At 40.1% G+C, this 19,664-nt stretch overlaps 1 protein-coding gene across 1 annotated transcript in view; it reads left to right on the top strand.

The window, feature by feature from the left end:
- ATG7 (autophagy related 7) overlaps positions 1-19,664 on the top strand; it is a 345,292-nt gene that overhangs the window by 63,832 nt on the left and 261,796 nt on the right. The window contains exons 9-14 of the mRNA XM_042782730.1: positions 629-719; positions 1,629-1,773; positions 5,368-5,526; positions 11,519-11,713; positions 13,826-14,029; positions 16,184-16,299. Coding sequence (XP_042638664.1) covers positions 629-719; positions 1,629-1,773; positions 5,368-5,526; positions 11,519-11,713; positions 13,826-14,029; positions 16,184-16,299 — 910 coding nt within the window. The remainder of the gene's footprint in view (positions 1-628; positions 720-1,628; positions 1,774-5,367; positions 5,527-11,518; positions 11,714-13,825; positions 14,030-16,183; positions 16,300-19,664) is intronic.

Here is a 19,664-nt window from a genome sequence, read left to right as displayed (position 1 = left end):
GTGAAGCTGGCCAGAGGGACATGGTAAAGATGGAGACAAAAGGGACCTGCTGAATTCACAAGTTCCAGATCCCAGTAGGAACTTCAGAAAAGGTATGTTGTTGTCACAATGGCTTGTCTTATACCTACCCCAAACATGATTATCTTTTTTTGAGCAACTTCTGGTAATTGCAGTTGAGGCACCTTGGGCCAGAGTTGAGGGCTCTTCCAGAAGCCCCTCTACAAGAAGAACGGGCCCTGGTTTCACAGTGGTTAAAGCTCTCAGTGGGAGAAAGATGTGGCAGTCTGCTTCTGTAAAGATTTATAGCCTTGGACACCCAATGGGGTGGTTCTACTCTGTTCTGTAGGATTGCTTTGAGTCGGAATCAACTTGCTGGCAGTGTGTTTGGTTTGGTTTGTTCTACAAGAAGACTGTACTCATGTTTAATGGCCTGCAAAGATAGATGGGGAGGAGCAACTGTGGCAAGTGCAGAGAAATTCAGGCCTGCTAGACTCTGAGAAAGAAAGAAATGGAAAGCTTATCGATGCATGGGTCATTGCGAATGTTCATCTTTTTAATGTAAGCTTTCTGATTTGCTTGTTTTTATTCTTCCCTTTTTCATGAAAATTATTGTTTTATTTGCCTTAAGATTGTCCCAAAGCAGTCGGGTGGGAAAAGAACCAGAAAGGAGGCATGGGACCAAGGATGGTGAACCTCAGTGAATGCATGGACCCTAAAAGGTACACTTGGAAAGCTGTTTTCCACATTGGGGCTTTTTGTAACCAGGACTCACACCAGGTTTTGTCAGAACGACTGTATCGCCAAATTCCAGGGGGAGCCATTACTGACACTGAGAGTTATCCTATTCGTTGCTACCTAATTCTGACTTTAAATTTGGTTGCGATAATGAATATTCATGATGGATTTCCTAAAGGACACATGGTTCATCTGTTCTAGACATTCTCAATTTTGTTCTTGCTTCAAGCTCAAACTCTTGGACCTGTATGCCTACAGCACCTTTTAGTCCTCACCCACTGCCTTTAACTTTGTGTTGTTGGGCTACAACTCAAAGACGTGATCAGGAGTAGTTCACAGAAAGCAGTACTGTATTTAAGGGAGGATGTAAATGCACCTGTTATTAAAGAGGCGTGGAAGGAATATCTCAGTTTTTAGTATTAGGAAAAAAGTCTCCTCTTAAGCAGCTGGTGTGTTATCATTCATGACACTCTGGCTCTTAAGGTTGATCATCCTTCCCTTTTCACTTTGGCTTACAGAATTGCAGTATCAGATGTGTAGCCTTCCACTAACAATTGCTGAGAACTATAATGGCATGCACTGGGCTGCTTACCAAATGTCTATCAGCCATTCCTTAAGAGAAAAGACCTGGTGATCTGCCCTGTAAATATTCCAGCCTAGTGGGACAATTCTCTATTCTATAGGGTCACTGTGAGTCAGAATCGACTTACAGCACACAGCTGTACAGAATGGCATGCAATTTGGGAGCAGTCTCTCCTCTCTGTATAACCTCAAGCTTCATCCTATTTTCCCTTTGATCCCAATTTCCTCATGATTTGTTTCCTGTTTGAAGACAAGATTGGGCTATCAGTGAATGAATGGCTGAATAAATAAACAATTCTTTCATTTTCTAGGTTAGCTGAGTCATCTGTGGATCTAAATCTCAAATTGATGTGTTGGAGATTGGTCCCTACTTTGGACTTGGATAAGGTTGTTTCTGCCAGATGTCTGTTGCTTGGAGCTGGCACCTTGGGTTGTAACGTAGCTAGGACACTGATGGTAAGTTGGTGGGTGCCACGTGGTGCCTTCAATGCTGTGTCTTCTCTTGTTTTACATGATTGCCTCCACTCTCCCAGATTCACCCTTCCCTGCCCTCTTTCCTTTCCTCCCTCACTCCTTTCCTTCTTTTCTCAGTATCATTCCAATTATAAAAGTAATACATGCTTTTATTACAAAAATTCAATCAATACAGGAATATATACTCTCCCCTGCAACTCTGGTAGTGTAGTGCCTAAGGCACTTGACTGCTAACCAGAAGGATGGTGGTTCAAACCCACCAGCCACTCCTCGGAAGGAAGATGGGGCAATCTACTTCCATAGTGATACTTCCTTGGAAACCCAAGGAGGGGTCACTATGAGTCGGGTCCGACTCTACAACACATAACAACAACAACTGCATCCCTATCCAAAATATTAATTCCCAGAATTAACCATCTTCATAGATTAGTATGCATTATATCTTTCCCAGACGTTTTTGTAGGCATATACAAATATGCAGAGAGAAATTTGTTGCCTTTGTTATTTATTTATACTTATAAAAATTAAATCACACTCTGCATATTGTTTATAACAGGCTTTTGTTATTAACTTAAGAAAAATAATTGTGGATATCTACCATACTATATGTACATATTATTATCTTATATGGCTGTGTCCTCAATTTGTTTAATCAATTTTAGGGTATTTTCCATTTTTTTTATATTAGAGACTATGATGAAACGGACATTTTTATACTTGTATCTCTTCATACCTGTTAGAAAGAATATATAATTTATGTATGTATATTTTTCTAACTAAATTACCTTTTAAGAACATTATACTCTTAGAAACATGTCACAGAACTTCCTCCTACCCATTTGCTAAATTGAATACTATCAACGTTTTAGTATCTGTCAATGCAGTTGATTAAAGAGTAATATTTCATTATTATAATTTAAATTTCTATAATTAGTGAGGGTAAGTGTTTTCTTTTTTTTCTTTTGTGAATTTTATTTATTCATGTACTTTGGGTTGTATTTCTTTTATTTTATGATTTGGCATGCTTTTTTTTTTTTTTTAATCATAGATGTTAACCTTTTTTCTATAATATGATGCAAATATTTTCCTCAATTTATTTAAGGTACTTTTAGCCATATGCAAAGGAGCTCTGGTGGCACAGTGCCTAAGGTATTTTGACTGCTAACCAGAAGGTTGGTGGTTCAAGCCCACCAGCTGCTCCCTCAGAAGGAAGATGGGGTAATCTACTTCCTTAAAGATTTACCACCTTGGAAACCCAGTGGCGCTTGCTGTGAGCCAGAATCAACTTGATGGCAGTGAATTTGGATTGGTTTTTTTGAGTTAACCATACACAGGTTTTAAATTTTTATGTTATTGAAAGTATCACTCTTTTCTTTTATGGTTTACAGAACTTTTGTTTTCTATGTTTAGATCTTTATCAGTGTAGAATTTATTTTTGTAAATGAACCAAAAAAAAAATCAAACTCACTGCTGTTGAGTCGATTCTGACTCATAGTGACCCCTATTGGGTATCCAAGGCTATACATCTTTACGGAGGTAGATCACTCTATTTTCCTTCTACGGAGTGGCTGGTGGGTTTGAACCTCTGACCTTCTGGTTAGCAGCCAAATGCCTTATCCACTATGCCACCAGAGCTGCTTTCTCTTGCACTAAAGGAAGACCAAATAAGAACCATATGCAGCTATTCCAATTTACCTACAAATTCTTAAAGACACAGTTAGGAATGGATCTCTTTTGTGACCAAGGACTGCCTGTCTAAAAGTTATAAATCAGGAAAAGAAGGCAACTCTTTTTCTACCCCTGAGAAACTGTCACTGTTCCCTTTTTTGCTTATTTCTTTCCAGTGTTTGTTCCATGTATATTTCTACATCTTATTTGATATGTAATAATTATTTCCCTTGCTGTTATCAGTTAACATTGTAAACATTTTCCTCTGTCATTATAAATTATGTCTATAAAACATTTTTACTGGCTGTAGAATATGCCTTCTTATAGGATGAAACATAATTTACCAAAACATTCCCCTAATGTTAGGCATCAGCATCATTCCCAATTTTTTTATAATTATAAATATATTGCAAAGAACATTTTTGTGGTTTAGTTTTTGTCAGCATTTCAAGTTATTTCATTAGGATAGATTGCTGGAAATAGATCAAAGGATATGAACACTTAAATTCTAGAAGCAAATTGTCAAATTATTTTCTAGAAGAATATACCAGTTTATCCTTTCAGCCAGTAAGATAGCTTTTTTACTGTCACATCCTCACCAGCACTGAGTATTGTAATTTTCTTTAATCTTTGCAGATTAGCCATTTAACTGTGTAGCATTCCAGGAGGCCAAAAGTTAAGTGTGGAAGTCCACCTGCATGTGACAAACCTATGGCATGTTTTAAATTTATCTGGCTTTCTATCCACTACCTGGCATGTTCCCAGATTGCTTTCCTTTGCTATCCACTCACCAATTGCTTAAGGAATGCAAAAATACTTAAGAAATCAGTATCCCCAAACTATGCGTAAGTCACTTTTAGATTGTCCACACTTTTATTTCCCCTCCATTGTAAAGTGCTTACCCACTGGCATTGACTAGATTCTGACTCATAGCAATCCTATATTACAAACTTCTTAGCTCATGTACACTTACAAAAAGGGGTCTTTATTGACTTTCTCACAGGAATCATCAGCCTAATTGAGTCTCAAAGTCCCTAATGGAAGGATATTGAAATGTGAGAGCAAATAGAATCTTAGGTTTGTAGACAGTTATGTAGGGCTTCTCTTGGGTCACTGGATCACTATGTTTACTTATAGTCTACTAAGGTATTCCCTGCCCCCCCGAAAAAGGTAGGCATTTTTATTCTGTCTCTACCATGAACCAGATGAATGACCTGAGGCAGATCACTGATCTTTTCTGAGTGTCACTTTCCACATTTATAAAACGAAGGGATTCCTTCATTGGAAGATCTCTTCCAACTCTAAAATTTTGTGGCCTTATAAAACTTTATGAGTGACGTCATTTAAGTCTATGAAAACTATTTATGAGAATACAGACTCATTCCCCAAATCCCAGATTATTAATGTAGCTTTTGCCTCTTGGAGAAATAGTACAAAATACTCTACAGTGCTGCAGAATAGGAAATATTTTTTACTGAGGAGTTAATTCAGCTTCAAATGAGTTTCAAAAGAAGTTGTTATTTGTATTTGATTATAGATTAGGGGAAGCCAAAGACATTTGGGGCTATCGCTAATCCTTTTAAGGCTGCAACGTAGTTCTTATGGGATTCAGCTCCAAATCTTTGTCTGGTGCCTTTGTCAGAAATAATGAGGTATTAGTCAGACCCACACTGACATTTCTTAGTTTCATTACTGCAAGAAACCAGGTACTATTTGATTACTTTGTTTTTTAGAGGAAGTTGGCATTTTGTTGATTAAAAACAGAATTTTCACAATTCAATTTCTGAAGCTCCCTTTACTTTGAGGATCCCAAACTACTCCAAAGCAAAGCCATTTCTAGGGAGTTCAAGAAAGATGCACTGTGAACCGTTCATCAGAGACACACCATCATATCCTGTCTCCATGCAGGGCTGGGGCGTCAGACACATCACGTTTGTGGACAATGCCAAGGTCTCCTACTCCAATCCTGTGAGGCAGCCACTCTATGAATTTGAAGATTGTCTAGCGGGTGGTAAGGCCAAGGCCCTGGCTGCAGCAGACCGGCTTCAGAAAATATTCCCTGGAGTGGTACGTTGATGCTTTTTGGGGATGTCAGAGGTTTTCTCTTCTCTCTTTAAGTGATTGAGTCTTGATTGCCCTTTGGTATTGGTGAAACAGAGATCAGCAGCTGCCATTTGCTATCAGGCACTCATTGCATGGCTGGGCTCTGAGGACTCATCTTGGAGATGGAGATTAAAAAACAAAACAGAACCCTCATATATTACTGTGATAATTATATGAAGAATGTGTGCAAAAATGTCTTGTATGTTGTAAAGTGTTACATATTTTTAAGTTGAGGATTTGTGGGATATGTATGTTTTTGTATCTCACCTTGTTCAAAATAGAATACTATTTATGTATTTATAGTGGTTGTCATATACCAAAAAGGAATGTGCTATTGATGTATAACAGTATGGGTGAACCACAGACGCATTTTGCTGAGCAAAAGAAACCAAACACAGACAAATATATTCTGTAGGGTACCATTTATATGAAGTTCTAGAATAGCAAAGCTAATCGATGTTTAAAATCTTGGAATAGTGGTTGTCTTCTGGGTAGTGAGGTTCAACTGGGAAGGGGTACAAGAGTGTGTTCTAAGATGATAGAGATGTTCTGTTCTTGACATCTGTATGGGTTACAAGGCTGTATGTAATGATAAATCTGCTATTTATCAAAACATATGAACAGGACACTTAAAATCTGTGTATTTCACTTATGTAAGTGATACCTAATGCTGGCTGCACATTTGAACCACTTGGGGAGCTTTAGGAAATAGTGATGCCTGGGCCCACTCTCAGAAGTTCCAATTTAAATAGTCTGGGGACTATTAAGGGGTTTTAAAATATCCTTGGTGGTTCTAACATACAGCCAAGGTTGAGAAAATACTGTGTTAAAATGTGCTCTATTCCAGCCTCTGGAGTGTGACTGAATGCTGGGCCAAGAGTCACTCCTAAGTCATTATTGCTGTGTTATGTGCCTGGAGTCAATTCTAACTCATGGTGACCTAACGTAACAGAGTAGAACTGCCTCATAGGGTTTCCTGGGCTGTAACCTTTACAGAAGCAGATTGCCAGGTCTTTTCTTCTGCAGAGCTCCTGGTTGGGTTCCAACTGCTTAACCATTTTGCCACCAAGGCTACTGAAATTTTGGCAAGTAGAGATTGATTAGGTTAGCAGAGTTTATTCTTTATGTGGCTAAGGATCAGATACTATATTTCTCAAAATGTCAGAATTGGTATTGAGTAATTATGCTTGAACCTTGATATTGTTAAAATACCTCAATAAAAGCTTTTTCTTTTATTTCTTTCTTTGTTTTTTAATGGAGACCAGAGTTTATTAATGGTTACCAGGTGTGGAAAGGAGGAGGGGTCATGGTGATGATAGATATATTTACCAAAACCAAAAAACCTACTGCCATCGAGTCCATTCCAACTCATAGTGACCCTCATTGGGTTTTCGAGGTGGTAAGTCTTTACAGAAGTACATTTCAGTCTTCCTTCTGGGAGTGGTTGGTGGGCTTGAACTGCTAACCTTCTGGTTAGCAGTCAGATCCTTAGGCAATGCACCACCAGAGCTCCTTAGATATAGTTACAGCAAGGACTGAAAAGAGTAGCTGCTGAGGCTCCTTATGTACAACCAAACACCTTGTGGGATTTGGTTCCTTGTTTTTGGATGTCACGATTTCATGGGACACCCCACTTAATTGACCTAATAACATGTTTAGTGCTTCTCTTCTACTTCCTCGTTTGTTTCATAGTACCTGCGGTTTTAAAAGTGTGCAAGTGGCCATCCAAGGCACAGCGATTGGTCTCTATTCACCTGGAGCAACAGAGGAAGGAATCAGGAGTAGGAGAAGAATATGGAATGTGAGGCTAATTGCCTCAGTGAGCAACTGCCTCCTTTGCTGTAAGAGCAGAAGGACTGGATGGTTCTTCAGTAATGGCTACCATCACTGAATATGTTGGTAAAAGGTTCCATAAAATAATCCTGATCAAAAAGAGGAAAATACAGAACAGAATTTCAAATTTTCATGGACTCTAGACTTTCTGGAGTTATAGAAGGTAGATGAACTTCTAATGCTATTGCCCTGAGATAATCTTTAAACTTTTAATCAAAATATCCCCTGAAGTCATCTTAAAACTGAATAATAGTTTAGCTTAACTAGTAAAAAGGTCTGCTTGGACTGTAATGCTCTTTTTTTTTTTTTTTAATTTTATTGTGATTTGGGTGAAAATTTACAGAGCGAATTCACTTTCCATACAGGAGTTCACATATACTTTGTCTCATGACATTGACTGCAATCTCCCACAATGCAATAGCTCCCTTCCCACTCACTCCCCATAGCCATCTCTTCCCTGTGTCCTTCCTTCCCATGCACTCCTGCCCCAAAGCTATCTTTCTATGCAAGATACCCTTTTATTCTCCCATGATTGATCTCTCCAAGGAGTGTATCTATGTAATGTAAATGTTCAGCTCATATGCCTGTCTTTTGTTTGGCTGGAAGCCACAGGAGTGGGTTCAATTCCAGACCTAAAGGGCATCTATGTAGTCTCAGGGGTTCTACCAGGTTCTATCAGACCAGCAAATCTGGTCCCCTCCACTTTTTTAAATGTATTTTATTTTGAGTTTTGTTTCAAATTGTTCTTCCACTCTATCCAGGACCTCCTACATAGATTCCCCTCTGAATCTATGTCACTGTGGTTGACAGTGGTAGCCAGGCACCATCTAGTTCTTCTGGTCTCATAGTCATATAGGCTGAGGATTGCATGCTGTACCAGTTCCTTGGACTGATTGTTTCCATGTGTCTTTGGTTTCTTCATTCTTCTCTGTTCTGGACAAGGAGAGACTCATTGTTGCACCCAGATGGCCACTTGCAAGCTTTTAAGATCTCAGTCACTACTCACCAAAGTAGGATGTGGAACAATGTTTTTGTGTAGTGTGTTATGCCAATTGAGCTTGATGTCCCCTGCAACCATGGTCCCAAGCCCAGGTCCAACTGCTTGCTCCCTCTGGGTATCTGGCTGTGGCTAAGAAGTGACTACAGTCTTGTCCCTTGTCAGCTCTACTGTACACCTGGGAATTCTTACAGAACATACCAATACATGTGTAGAAAATTTTAAGAACTATCTATATGGAATCGAATTGACAACAGCAACTTGAAAGATTAGATGGGAATCTTAGAGGGCAATGAATTGTTAATGAGGGACAACTCAGAAAAGAAGAGTGAGAATGGTTGCACAACTTGGAGAATGTGATCAGTATCACTAAATGGTACGTGTAGAAACTTGAATTAGTGTATGTTTTGCTGTATATATTCCCAATAACAACAGCAAAATAAACTTCAGGAAAAAGATATGATAGTCCATTTACATTGTAAATGGCATTGTAGTTATAGAAAATTCTGGGAAATATAACTGGTGCTTAGAAAATTCAGACATTTATATATGTAACCTATGACTCAGGTGCATTAAAAAATTTTTTTCTTAACTTTAAAAATTGTGAAATATAATAAAACAGAAAAGCGTCTACAATGAAATGAAAACACTTAACCAGTCCTGTGCCATCCTTACAATTGTTGCTCTCTGTGAGCCCTTTGTTGTAGCCGCTGTGTCAGTCCATCTCCCTGAGGGTCTTCCTCTTTTGTGCTGACTTGTTTTTCACTTTCCCAAGCATGATGTCCTTCTGCAGGGACTGGTCTCTCCTGACAACATAATACCTACTTCTCCCAAGACAGACTTGTTTGTTCCTCTGGCAGTCTGTGGTATATTTGGTATTCTTTGCCAACACCATAATCCAAAGGCATCAATTCATCTTCAGTCTTCCCTATTCATTGTCCAGCTTTCACATGCATATGAGGCGATTGAAAATATCATGGCCTACATCAGATGCACTTTAGTTCTCAAAGTGACATTTTTGCTTTCAAATACCTTAAAGAGGCCTTTTGAAGCAGATTTGCCCAATGCAATAAGTCATTTGATTTTCTCTTTTTTAATATTATTATTATTATTTTATTTAAAAATTCTTCAATAATACCTTTTGGATCAAGCTACCATAGTATATAAAATGCTTTGTGATTTTAATATACCAGTAAGGTGGTATTATAATTACTACTATTATAGTTGCTTTTATTACTGTTGATTACAGTATTTGGTACCTGGTAGATGTATCACACATTTATTTATTTAGTAACTTACTGACTTACTTCCTGAGCTCCTGATATTTGTCTTTGTGGTGTTCTCATTGCTGAAATGAACTTGTCTGTGAATGTTTCTTCTTTCTGAAGCCCTTGCTGCCCTTTCCTGAAGCCCTTTCATGCTTGGCTCCCAACTTTTTCTTCCCTGTTGTTTTTGATGTTGCTTCTGTTGTTATTTCTGCCCTTTTGTTTCCCCCCCCCCCCAGAATCCCAGAGATAAGGTTTAAAATTGATGATAAGAAGAAATGTATCTATCATCTATAAAATAGATTTTCCTTTTGCCAAGCACCCTGAAAATTTTTCTAGTAGGGGAAGGGTATTGGCAAATGAATGAAAAAAGTGTGGCCTTTGCAGTGGTATGCCCTTTGTAATTGTAGAACACTTTTCTTTTCTGTGGAAAGGTAATCTCACTAACTCCAGTAGCACCCACATGTGACTCCCTGGTATTCTGCCAAAATAGTGCAGGGCCAACCGATGGAAAATGATAAATCAGAGAGTTGTTCTAGAGCCCCTAGGGAACATCCTGGGTCTCCACAATTCAAGCAGCTGGGCAGCTTCTACTTTTAGACAGGGAGCACAAAGTGCCACCCCATTCCCCACCCCCAAATGAACATCTGCACATTCTCAGTAGATTTTACTGGCTAAAAATTAGCAAAGAGAGTTTTGTTTATTTGTTTAATGTGCATGTCTTTGAGAGGATTAAGCCAAGACTATCAGTCATTCTGGGAGCTCTGGTAGCATAGTGCCTAAGGCACTTGACTGCTAACCAAAAGGCTGGCGGTTCAAACCCACCAGCCACTCCTCGGAAGGAAGATGGGACAATCTACTTCCATAGTGATACTGCCTCAGAAACCCAAGAAGGGGTTACTGTGAGTCGGGTCTGACTCGACAGCACATAACAACAACACCAACAACATCAGTCATTCCAATATTATATGAATTTATTAAATCAAATTATTTTTGTGATAACTAGGAGAGTGGAAGGGAGGGCAGTTTTGGAAAGGTGGCCAGGCTTGAAAGAGGATACTCAGGTAGTCAGAGGGCATTGTGATGAAGTTTCTTGGCCTCAGATGGTAGGAAAGAACCAAAGATACAATTTTCTTCTTGTCTAAATGGGAAGTGACCCACTCTTACTCTGAAACTGGGATCAATATTTCCCTGCTTGCTGCTTTAACCTATTTCAGGTGCCCTGGGGTGAGAGTGGGAGCTCTGGTAGCATGGTGCCTAAGGCAGTTGACTGCTAACCAGAAGGCTGGCATTCAAATCTACCAGCCACTTCTCGGAAGAAAGATTGGGCGATCTATTTCCGTAGTGATACTGCCTCGGAAACCCAATAAGGGGTCGCTATGAGTCAGAACCGACTCGATGGCAGTGAGTTTGGTTTAGTTTTGGTTTGGGGTGAGAGTGCAAGGAGCTGTGGTGGTGCAGTGCCTAAGGCATTTGCTTGGTAACCAGAAGGTTAGTGGTTCAAACCCACCAGCCACTCTGTGGAAAGATGGGGCATTCTACTTCCGTAAAGATTTATTGCCTCGGAAACCCAAAGGGGGTCACTATGAGTCAGAATTGACTTGATGGCAGTGAATTTGTTTTTTTTTTGGGGGGGGGTAGAGTGTGGGAGTGGTAAGAGTGCAAGGTGGTATAGATAGATACAGAGGTAAAGAAACTGAGGGTATGTGTAGGATAGATAAAAGCAGCCTAATCATGCACAGAGTAATTTCTGGTTATAAGTGGCCACATGTACCTGCTTGTAGTTATGGGGAAACATGGGTTGTGAGATATAGCCTGTGTCTTTGCTTCAGACATAAATGCATCTGAGTGTTTCCTTTAGAATGCCAGAGGGTTCAATATGAGCATCCCCATGCCTGGACATCCAGTGAACTTCTCCAACATCACCCTGGAGCAAGCCCATAAGGATGTGGAGCAACTGGAACAGCTCATTGAAAACCATGATGTCATTTTCCTGTTGATGGACACCAGGGAGAGCCGGTGGCTTCCTGCTGTCATTGCTGCAAGCAAGAGAAAGGTAGTGTATGTGGAGCCTAAGGCTGTCATCTCTGCCTGTGACTTCACATACCATCATCCTAAAAAAGTATCCCCAGTCCTCCCTGCCCCCAAAAAAGAGGTATAATTTGGGTGATCTGGTCACATGGTGACAAAGGGCTTCCACCTCAGACCCTGTTTTTGCTTCACACACCATCATCCAATATAATATTTATTGTTTGCTGTTCAATTTTCATGAAATCATTTGAGGGACACTACACTTACAAGGTGTATTAACACTAAAATGTAAGCTCCAAGAGGATAAAGTCTTTGTTTTATTCACTGGTTTTGCTCAGTGACAACTTTAGCAACTAGCAGTATTGAATGGTTAAATGAATCAAGGTACATTTACATAGTGGAATAGTATATAAAACTAAAAAACAAACCCGTTTCAGTCGAGTTGATTTCCCAACTCATGGTGACCTTTTGTGTTATAGAGTAGAACTGCCTTGTAGGTTTTCCTTGGCTATAATCTTTATGGACGCAGGCTTTGGGGCCTTTCTTCTGCAGCACCACTGGGTGGGTTTGAACTGCCAACTTTTAGGTTACTAGAAAAACAACAAACCACACTCACTGCTGTTGAGTCGGACTGACTCATAGCGACCCCTCCTTGGGTTTCCGAGGCAGTATCACTATGGAAGTAGATTGCCCAACCTTCCTTCTGAGGAGTGGCTGGTGGGTTTGAACCACTAGCCTCTGGTTAGCAGTCAAATGACTTAGGCACCACGCCACAAGTGCTAATTGTTCGCACCATCCAGAGGCCTGAGTAGTATGTAGTCATTCACAATCATGTTTTAAAAGCATTGTAATGATACGGAAAGACCACATATTAAGTAAGGCACAATATCATACTCGTATCAATTATGTTTGTGTGTTTGTGTGTGTGTGTGTGTGTATAGAGAGAGAGTGAGAGAGAAATAGAGAAAGAAGGGAGGGGAGTGCAAGGAAAAAGGCAGGAAAAGAGAGAAAATAACAGAAAGACATATTCCAAAGTGTTCATAGTGATTGTTTGAATTGTGGAATTGTGATCAGTTTTTGCAGAGGAAAAGTTAAATTTCAACTAAGCAAAGTTCTTATAGTCTAAATGAAAAAGGTACTTTTAAAATTTATATGGGAGTCTGCCAACCACTCACCACTCGGAGGGGGATCTATGTAGGAAATCTTGGATAGCATAGGAGAATCATGTGGAACAAAACTCAAAATCATTAAAAAAAAGAAAAAAAGGGGACCGGGTTTGCTGGTCTGATAGTGCCTGGTGGAACCACTGAGACTATGGCCCCTAGCTGCTCTTCAGGTCTGGAATTGAACCCACACCTGTGGCTTTCAGCCAAACAAAAGACAGGCATATGAGGTGAACATTTACATTAGGTAGATACACTCCTTGGAGAGAACAATCATGGGAGAATAGAAAGGCTGGGTATACACAGGCACATAGCTCAGAGGGCAGGAGTGCATGGAGGGAAGGGCACAGGGAAGAGGTAACTATGGGGAGGAAGTGGGGGGAGCTGTTGCATTGGGGTAAATTGTAGTCAACGTCATCAGACAAAGTGTATGTGAGCTGCTGTATGGAAAGTGAATTTGCTCTGTAAACTTGCACACACACACACACACACACAAATTATGTGGGAGGGATGAATTGTATAGTATGTGAATTATACAAGTCACTAAAGCTATAATTTTAAAAGAATGTAAAACTGTGGACATGACAGAGTATAGCATAATTGTGCAAAGAATGGGCTTGAGAACTGTACAGACTTGATTTTATACATCTGTTCTTCCTTTTACCAGCTAAGTAACTTGGGCAAGTTATAGACCTGACTTTTCTATTCTCCTATCCTCATTTGTAAATGGGCAATGTTTCATTTAAAAATGAAATCCAATGAGATAATTTGCACAAATCACTTGTCCTCTTTTACATTTAATAAGCCCTCAGTGTTGAGTAGCTTTTATCTCTAGCTTCTAGAGTCTAGTTATATACATATGTAAATACTTACAAAATAAATAAGAAAAGTTGATGCGATGTGAAATTAGCCTTAGCTTGAAATATCTATGTCTCTTAATTTAACCATTTTCTTTTATTTCTTGAAACCTGTAGCTGGTCATCAATGCTGCCTTGGGATTTGACACATTTGTGGTCATGAGACATGGCCTGAAGAAACCTAAGCAGCAGGGAGCTGGAGACTTGTGTCCCAGCCACCCTGCGGCATCTGCCGACCTCCTAGGCTCATCCCTTTTTGCCAACATCCCTGGCTACAAACTTGGCTGCTATTTCTGTAATGATGTGGTGGCCCCAGGAGATGTAAGTGGATTTCTTTGTGGTTCCACTTATTTCCTAAGGCTGTCTTGTTCACTGGGGGCAAAGAGACCTAGCTCTTTCGTTTATGACTACTATATTGTCTTCTAACAAAGAGAAATTTATCTTTCTCTGGGGAGGACATTATCCCACCATAAGCCTTGATTGGCATCATCAACTGTGTGCAGCTTTTCACTGTTTACCATTATAAATGCAGATACAAACCATTTTGGGGAAAAATTCAGCACGGAAACTGCAGGATAGACTGGTCCCCAGTAGCACTCAGCATTGTCTTCTGTGCTTATATTAGTGAAGAAAGCATTAAATGAAGAGTCTGAAGACCCAGCTTCTAGGCTGGACTTGGACCTGCCTCACTGAGAATTCCAAATCAGTGTCTCAGGCTCCCTATGCTTCTGCAAAATGGGGATAGGGTTGTCAGATTTAGCAAATAAAACCATAGGATGCCCAGTTAACTTTGAATTTCAGGTAAGCAGTGAATAGTTTCTCTATAAGTATAAGCAAGTATAAGCATGTCCCAAGCAATACTGGAGATCTACGTATACTGAAAAATTTATTAGTTGTTTAAAATTCATATTTAATTGCGCATCTTGTAGTTATCCGGCAACTTTAGTAAGGGAGGGAAGGATACTTGCCCTGCCAAGTCACAGTGTTGTTGTTGTGTTCCATGGAGTCTGTTCTGATTCATAGCAACCCCATGTGACAGAACAGAACTGTCCCGTAGGGTTTTCTTGGCCATAATCTTTATGGAAGTAAATTGCCAAGTCTTTCTGACGCAGAGCTGTTGGGTGGGTTTAAATAGCCAACCTTTTATTAGCAGTCGAGCACTTAATCATTGTCCCTCCAGGGCTCATTAATCACAGTGTAGGGTGGGTCAATGTGAAGGTTCTCTGAACTGCAAGCAGGACATGGCACAAATGGAAGATTCTGTAGCCTTAAACTATCTATATCTACAGCTGGTCTTGTTCTTTTGTTTGTCAACAGGTAGGATTAAGGATCAATTATAGTAAAGTCACATCTGTTCACAAGACAAAATTTTCAAAGTCAAAATTATTCCTAATCACTGTTTAGTTTGTCCAGAGTTGGAAGTTTGGATTTTCTTTGGTTGAACTAAAGAAGGCTTATGTTGAAGAACCACATTGTAGGAAAAGTTGTTGTTGTTAGTTGCCATTATGTGGGCTCCAGCTCACAGTGACTTTATGTATAAACCAAGCTAAACCCATCAAGTTGATTCCGACTCATAGTGACCCCCATTGGGTTATCAAGGCAGTAAATCGTTATGGAAGTAGATTGCCCTGTTTTCCTTCTGGGGATTGGCTGATGGGTTTGAATTGCCAACCTTTCGGTTAGCAGTCAGATGCCTTAGGCACTGTACCACCAGAGATCCTTAACCTTACGTGTAACTAAAGAAAATATTGCCGGGGTTTGTACCATCTTCATGATTTTGAGTCCATTGTTGTGGCTGTTGTGTCAATCTGCCTCATTAAAAGTTTCCCTCTTCGTTATTGGCCCTCTACTTTACCAAACATGGTGTTCTTTTCTAGCAGTTGGTCTTCTCTGATAACATGTCCCAAGTAAGCAAGCCAAAGTCTTTCCAGCCATGTTTTTAAGGAGCATTTAAGCCTTAGGATCATACTGAGGGTGATGAGATGCCCACACTGTCAGAGGTACACAGGAATGGAAGACTTTCAGGAATAGCAAATTAGCCCCTACTCTGAGGCATTAACTCCTTAATTAGAATGGCAGGCCAGAATCACCTGTGCTCCTCAGTTTATTTTTCCTCCCTTTGCCTCTCTTAACTGCCGAGCACATAAGAGCGGAATTGCATTAGTTAAAGGAGCATATGCTGCAGCTCCACTGTATTATGCACCCAAGCCATCATTTTTGTTTGATGTCCCCTCAATCTTTAATTTATTCATAGCTGCTAATCCTCTTTAGCATATTGCCTCATTTAACCACCTAAATTGTATATCTTGTTTTTTACTGATACTCCCAAGAAATATTATTTCAGGCTGGGTGTTCTTTGCAAAGATGAGCATTTGTTTATATTGAATAGCTTTACCATGGAGACACTTCATGTTCAGAAGCTACAGTTCAGCAGAATGGAGATTTCATTATATGACAATGATTGTCTCTCTGCAGTCAACCAGAGACCGGACCTTAGACCAGCAGTGCACTGTGAGCCGCCCAGGACTGGCCATGATTGCAGGAGCCCTGGCAGTGGAGTTGATGGTTTCTGTTTTGCAGCATCCAGAAGGGTGAGTGTGCTGTTTGGAAATGAGTGTTTAAACAAAGGAAGCTTTCATAGGCAGTTGTTCATCAGTGTCTCCCTTGGCCTCCTATGAATCTGACTCTTCTGAGAATGTTAACTGCTCTTTCTATGCTAAAAGAAACACGATTAAATGGGAGTTATTGCTTAAGGGGTACTGAGTTTCTGTTTGGGGTGATGAAAAACTTTTGGAAATTGTGGGGATGGTTGCACAATATTGTGAATATAATTAATGTCCCTGAATTGTGCACACAAAAATAGCTGAAATTGCAAATGTTTTGTTTATGGCAAATGTCACCACAATATAAATTTTTCAAGATGGTTAAAATGGCAAATTTTTTTGTTATATATGTGTATATAAATGTATATAAATATATATAACCACATTTTTTAATTAAAAAAGCAAGACTATGAAAAAAATCCTGGTCTGATTCTTCAGCCTGACAGAACATGTCATGAGATCTTTGGGGCTATGCTTCTACATTCTCCTGGAGTTGAATTTCCTACTGTTACTTAGTAATTGATAATAAGAGGAATAAAAATTTTAGTAGGGCCTTAAGATCTTCATGTTTTAATTCTCTGTCAGCAAGTTTTGATTCCCTTAATCCTGAACATTTGTAAGATGGTACATGAATCCTATACGTTAAAAATTGCATCTGCCTATATGTAACAAAGATCCATCTTTAGCCAAAGGGGGCTTTGTTTGTCTTATGCAGCAGGAAGTTCAGACGTAGGTGGTTCAGAGCTGATACAAAGGCTCCATTATGCCATCACTAACTTGGGTTCCGTCTTGTTATTCACTCAGCCAGTCTTAGCTTTCTTCCTTGTTCTTATCAGTTTGTAGTCACAAGATGGCTGCTTTACTTCCCATATTGCTTTTTATTTAAAGATTTTATTGTAATTTGGGTGAAAATTTATAGAGCAAATTCATTTTCCATACAGCAGTTCACATATGCTTTGTTTCATGACATTAACTGCAATTTCGCAACAGCTCTCTTTCCACATCCTCCACGTAGTTACCTCTTCCGGTGTCCTTCCCTCAGTGCACTCCTGCCCCCTAAGCTGTCTCCCTGTGCATACACAGCTCTTCTGTTCTCCCATGATTGATCTGTCCAAGGAGTGTATCTACCTGATGTAAATATTCAGCTCATATGCCTGTCTTTTGTTTGGCTGGAAGCCAGAGGAGTGGGTTCAATTCCAGACCTGAAGAGCAATTAGGGGCCATAGTCTCAGTGGTACCATCAGGCTCTATCAGATCAACAAACATGGTCCTTTTTTTTTTTTATGATTTTGAACTTTGTTCCTACACAGATCTCCTACACAGATCCCTCTCCGAGTGGTTGCAGTGGTAGCCGGGCATCATCTAGTTCTTCTGGGCTCATAGTCATATAGGTTGAGGATCACATGGTGTACCAGTCCCTTGGACTAATTGTTTCCATGCGTCTTTGGTTTTCTTCATTCTTCTTTGCTCTGGACAAGGAGGGACCCATCACTGCATGTAGATGGCCGCTTGCAAGCTTTTATGATCCCAGTCACTGCTTGCCAAAATAGGATATGAACAATATTTTTGTGTAGTATGTTATGCCATTGAGCTTGATGTCCCGTACAACCGTGATCCCTCGCCCACAGGTCCAACTACTTGATCCCTCTGGGTAGCTGGCTATGGCCAAGAAGTGACTACAACCTTGTCCCTTGTCAGCTCTATTATATACCTGGATATTCTTACAGAACATACAAATACACTTGTAGAAATGTCATCTACCAACCTTATACATGGTCACGGGCACACCTCCGCTGCACAGAAATACCTGATCATTCAGCCTGTCCATCCATCTATCCAACCATAGATCAATATTTGCCATCACTGCAGTACCGTATGTGCAAAAGGGTTCATCTTTGTTTTCTGTACCTCTCGTGCACCTCTCTATGTCCCTCTTCCTTAGTGCCACCATGTTGATCACTCACATTTGGTGCATTGCCCTTCCCTTCACCCAAATCAATACTTGTCTCTACCTAGCAGTGTTCTGCCCCTCTCCTCCCACCTCTGGTAGCCAACAAAGAAAGTTTCCTTCCATATTTAAATCTTTCCTTAACTTTTCTGTTTAAAAAACACATTTTATTGAAATATAATATATGTACAGTGAAATACACAAAACTAAAGTAACATGGGTCAATGCTTTTTTTTTTTTTTTTTCAGTGTTCCTTCCCCTCCCCTGGTAACCCATGGTAACCAACAAAGAAAGTTTCCTTCCATTTATGAACCTTTCCTTGACTTCTTACAATAATAAACTAATACTATATTTGCCCTTCTGTGATTGACTTATTTCACTCAGCATAATGTCCTCCAAGTTCATCCTTGTTATGCAGTGTTTTGCAGATTCTACATTATTCTTTAGTGTTGCATAGTATTCCGTTGTGTGTGTGTGTCATAGTTTGGTTATCCATTCTTCTGTTGATAGGCATTTGGGTTGTTTCCATCTTTTTGCTATTGTAAATAATGCTGCAATCAAAATGGGTATGCATCTATCTGTTCTTTTCCTGGCTCTCACTTCTTTAGGATATTGTTCTGGTTACCTAGTACCATTATGACAAGAATATACCAAAAATGGGGTGATACAAACAGGAGTTTATTTTCTGACAGTTTAGGAGGCTAGAAGTCCAAGTTCAGAGTGCCAGGCTTTAGGGGCTGTGTGAAAGCCCCTCGACCTTGGGCTTCAGCTCTGCTTCTTGCTCCCGGCCAACTGAAGCTAGAGACATCTCTTCACTCAGGCAGCTACTGGATGCTGAGGATAACAAGCCCAAAGTCAACAAATAAAATGACACACTCCTGATGTTACCAAACCACATGAGGGGCCATTAATTCAAGTCCATTGAAAGTCCCAAGGTCAGCAGAGCATGGCAGGCTGCTAAGCAACGACAGAGCTACATGCAGGGTTCAAGAGTGCCATAAGCTAGAGACTATCCCCAAGGCTTCTTCTTATATACAGGAAGCAGACCATATCCCAAAGCCAGCTACTAAGCTCCTTGTGGTAGATCCCACCATGGGGTTGATTGCCAGTCTCATCATGGGGAGTAACTACCACTAGCTGCCCAGCCACTCAACTAGGCCCAGCCAAGTTGACACACAAACGTAACAACCACAAATACATACCTAGTAATGGAATTGCTGGGTCAAATGGTATTTCTAATTCCAGCTTTTTAAGGAATAGCCATACTGCTTTCCACAATGGTTGTATCATATTATAGTCCCACTAGCAGTGTATGCCAGCCACTCCTCGGAAGGAAGGTTGGGCAATCCTACTTCCGTAGTGATACTGCCTCGGAAACCCAAGGAGGGGTCGCTATGAGTTGGGT

Source organism: Orycteropus afer, unplaced genomic scaffold (genome assembly GCF_000298275.1).
Source record: "Orycteropus afer afer isolate SDZICR_OR568_19922 unplaced genomic scaffold, OryAfe1.0 scaffold00432, whole genome shotgun sequence".
In the NCBI taxonomy this organism is placed as follows: Eukaryota; Metazoa; Chordata; class Mammalia; order Tubulidentata; family Orycteropodidae; genus Orycteropus; species Orycteropus afer.
Note: the sequence above shows the minus strand (reverse complement) of the source record. Positions and strands in the feature narration are given on the sequence as shown.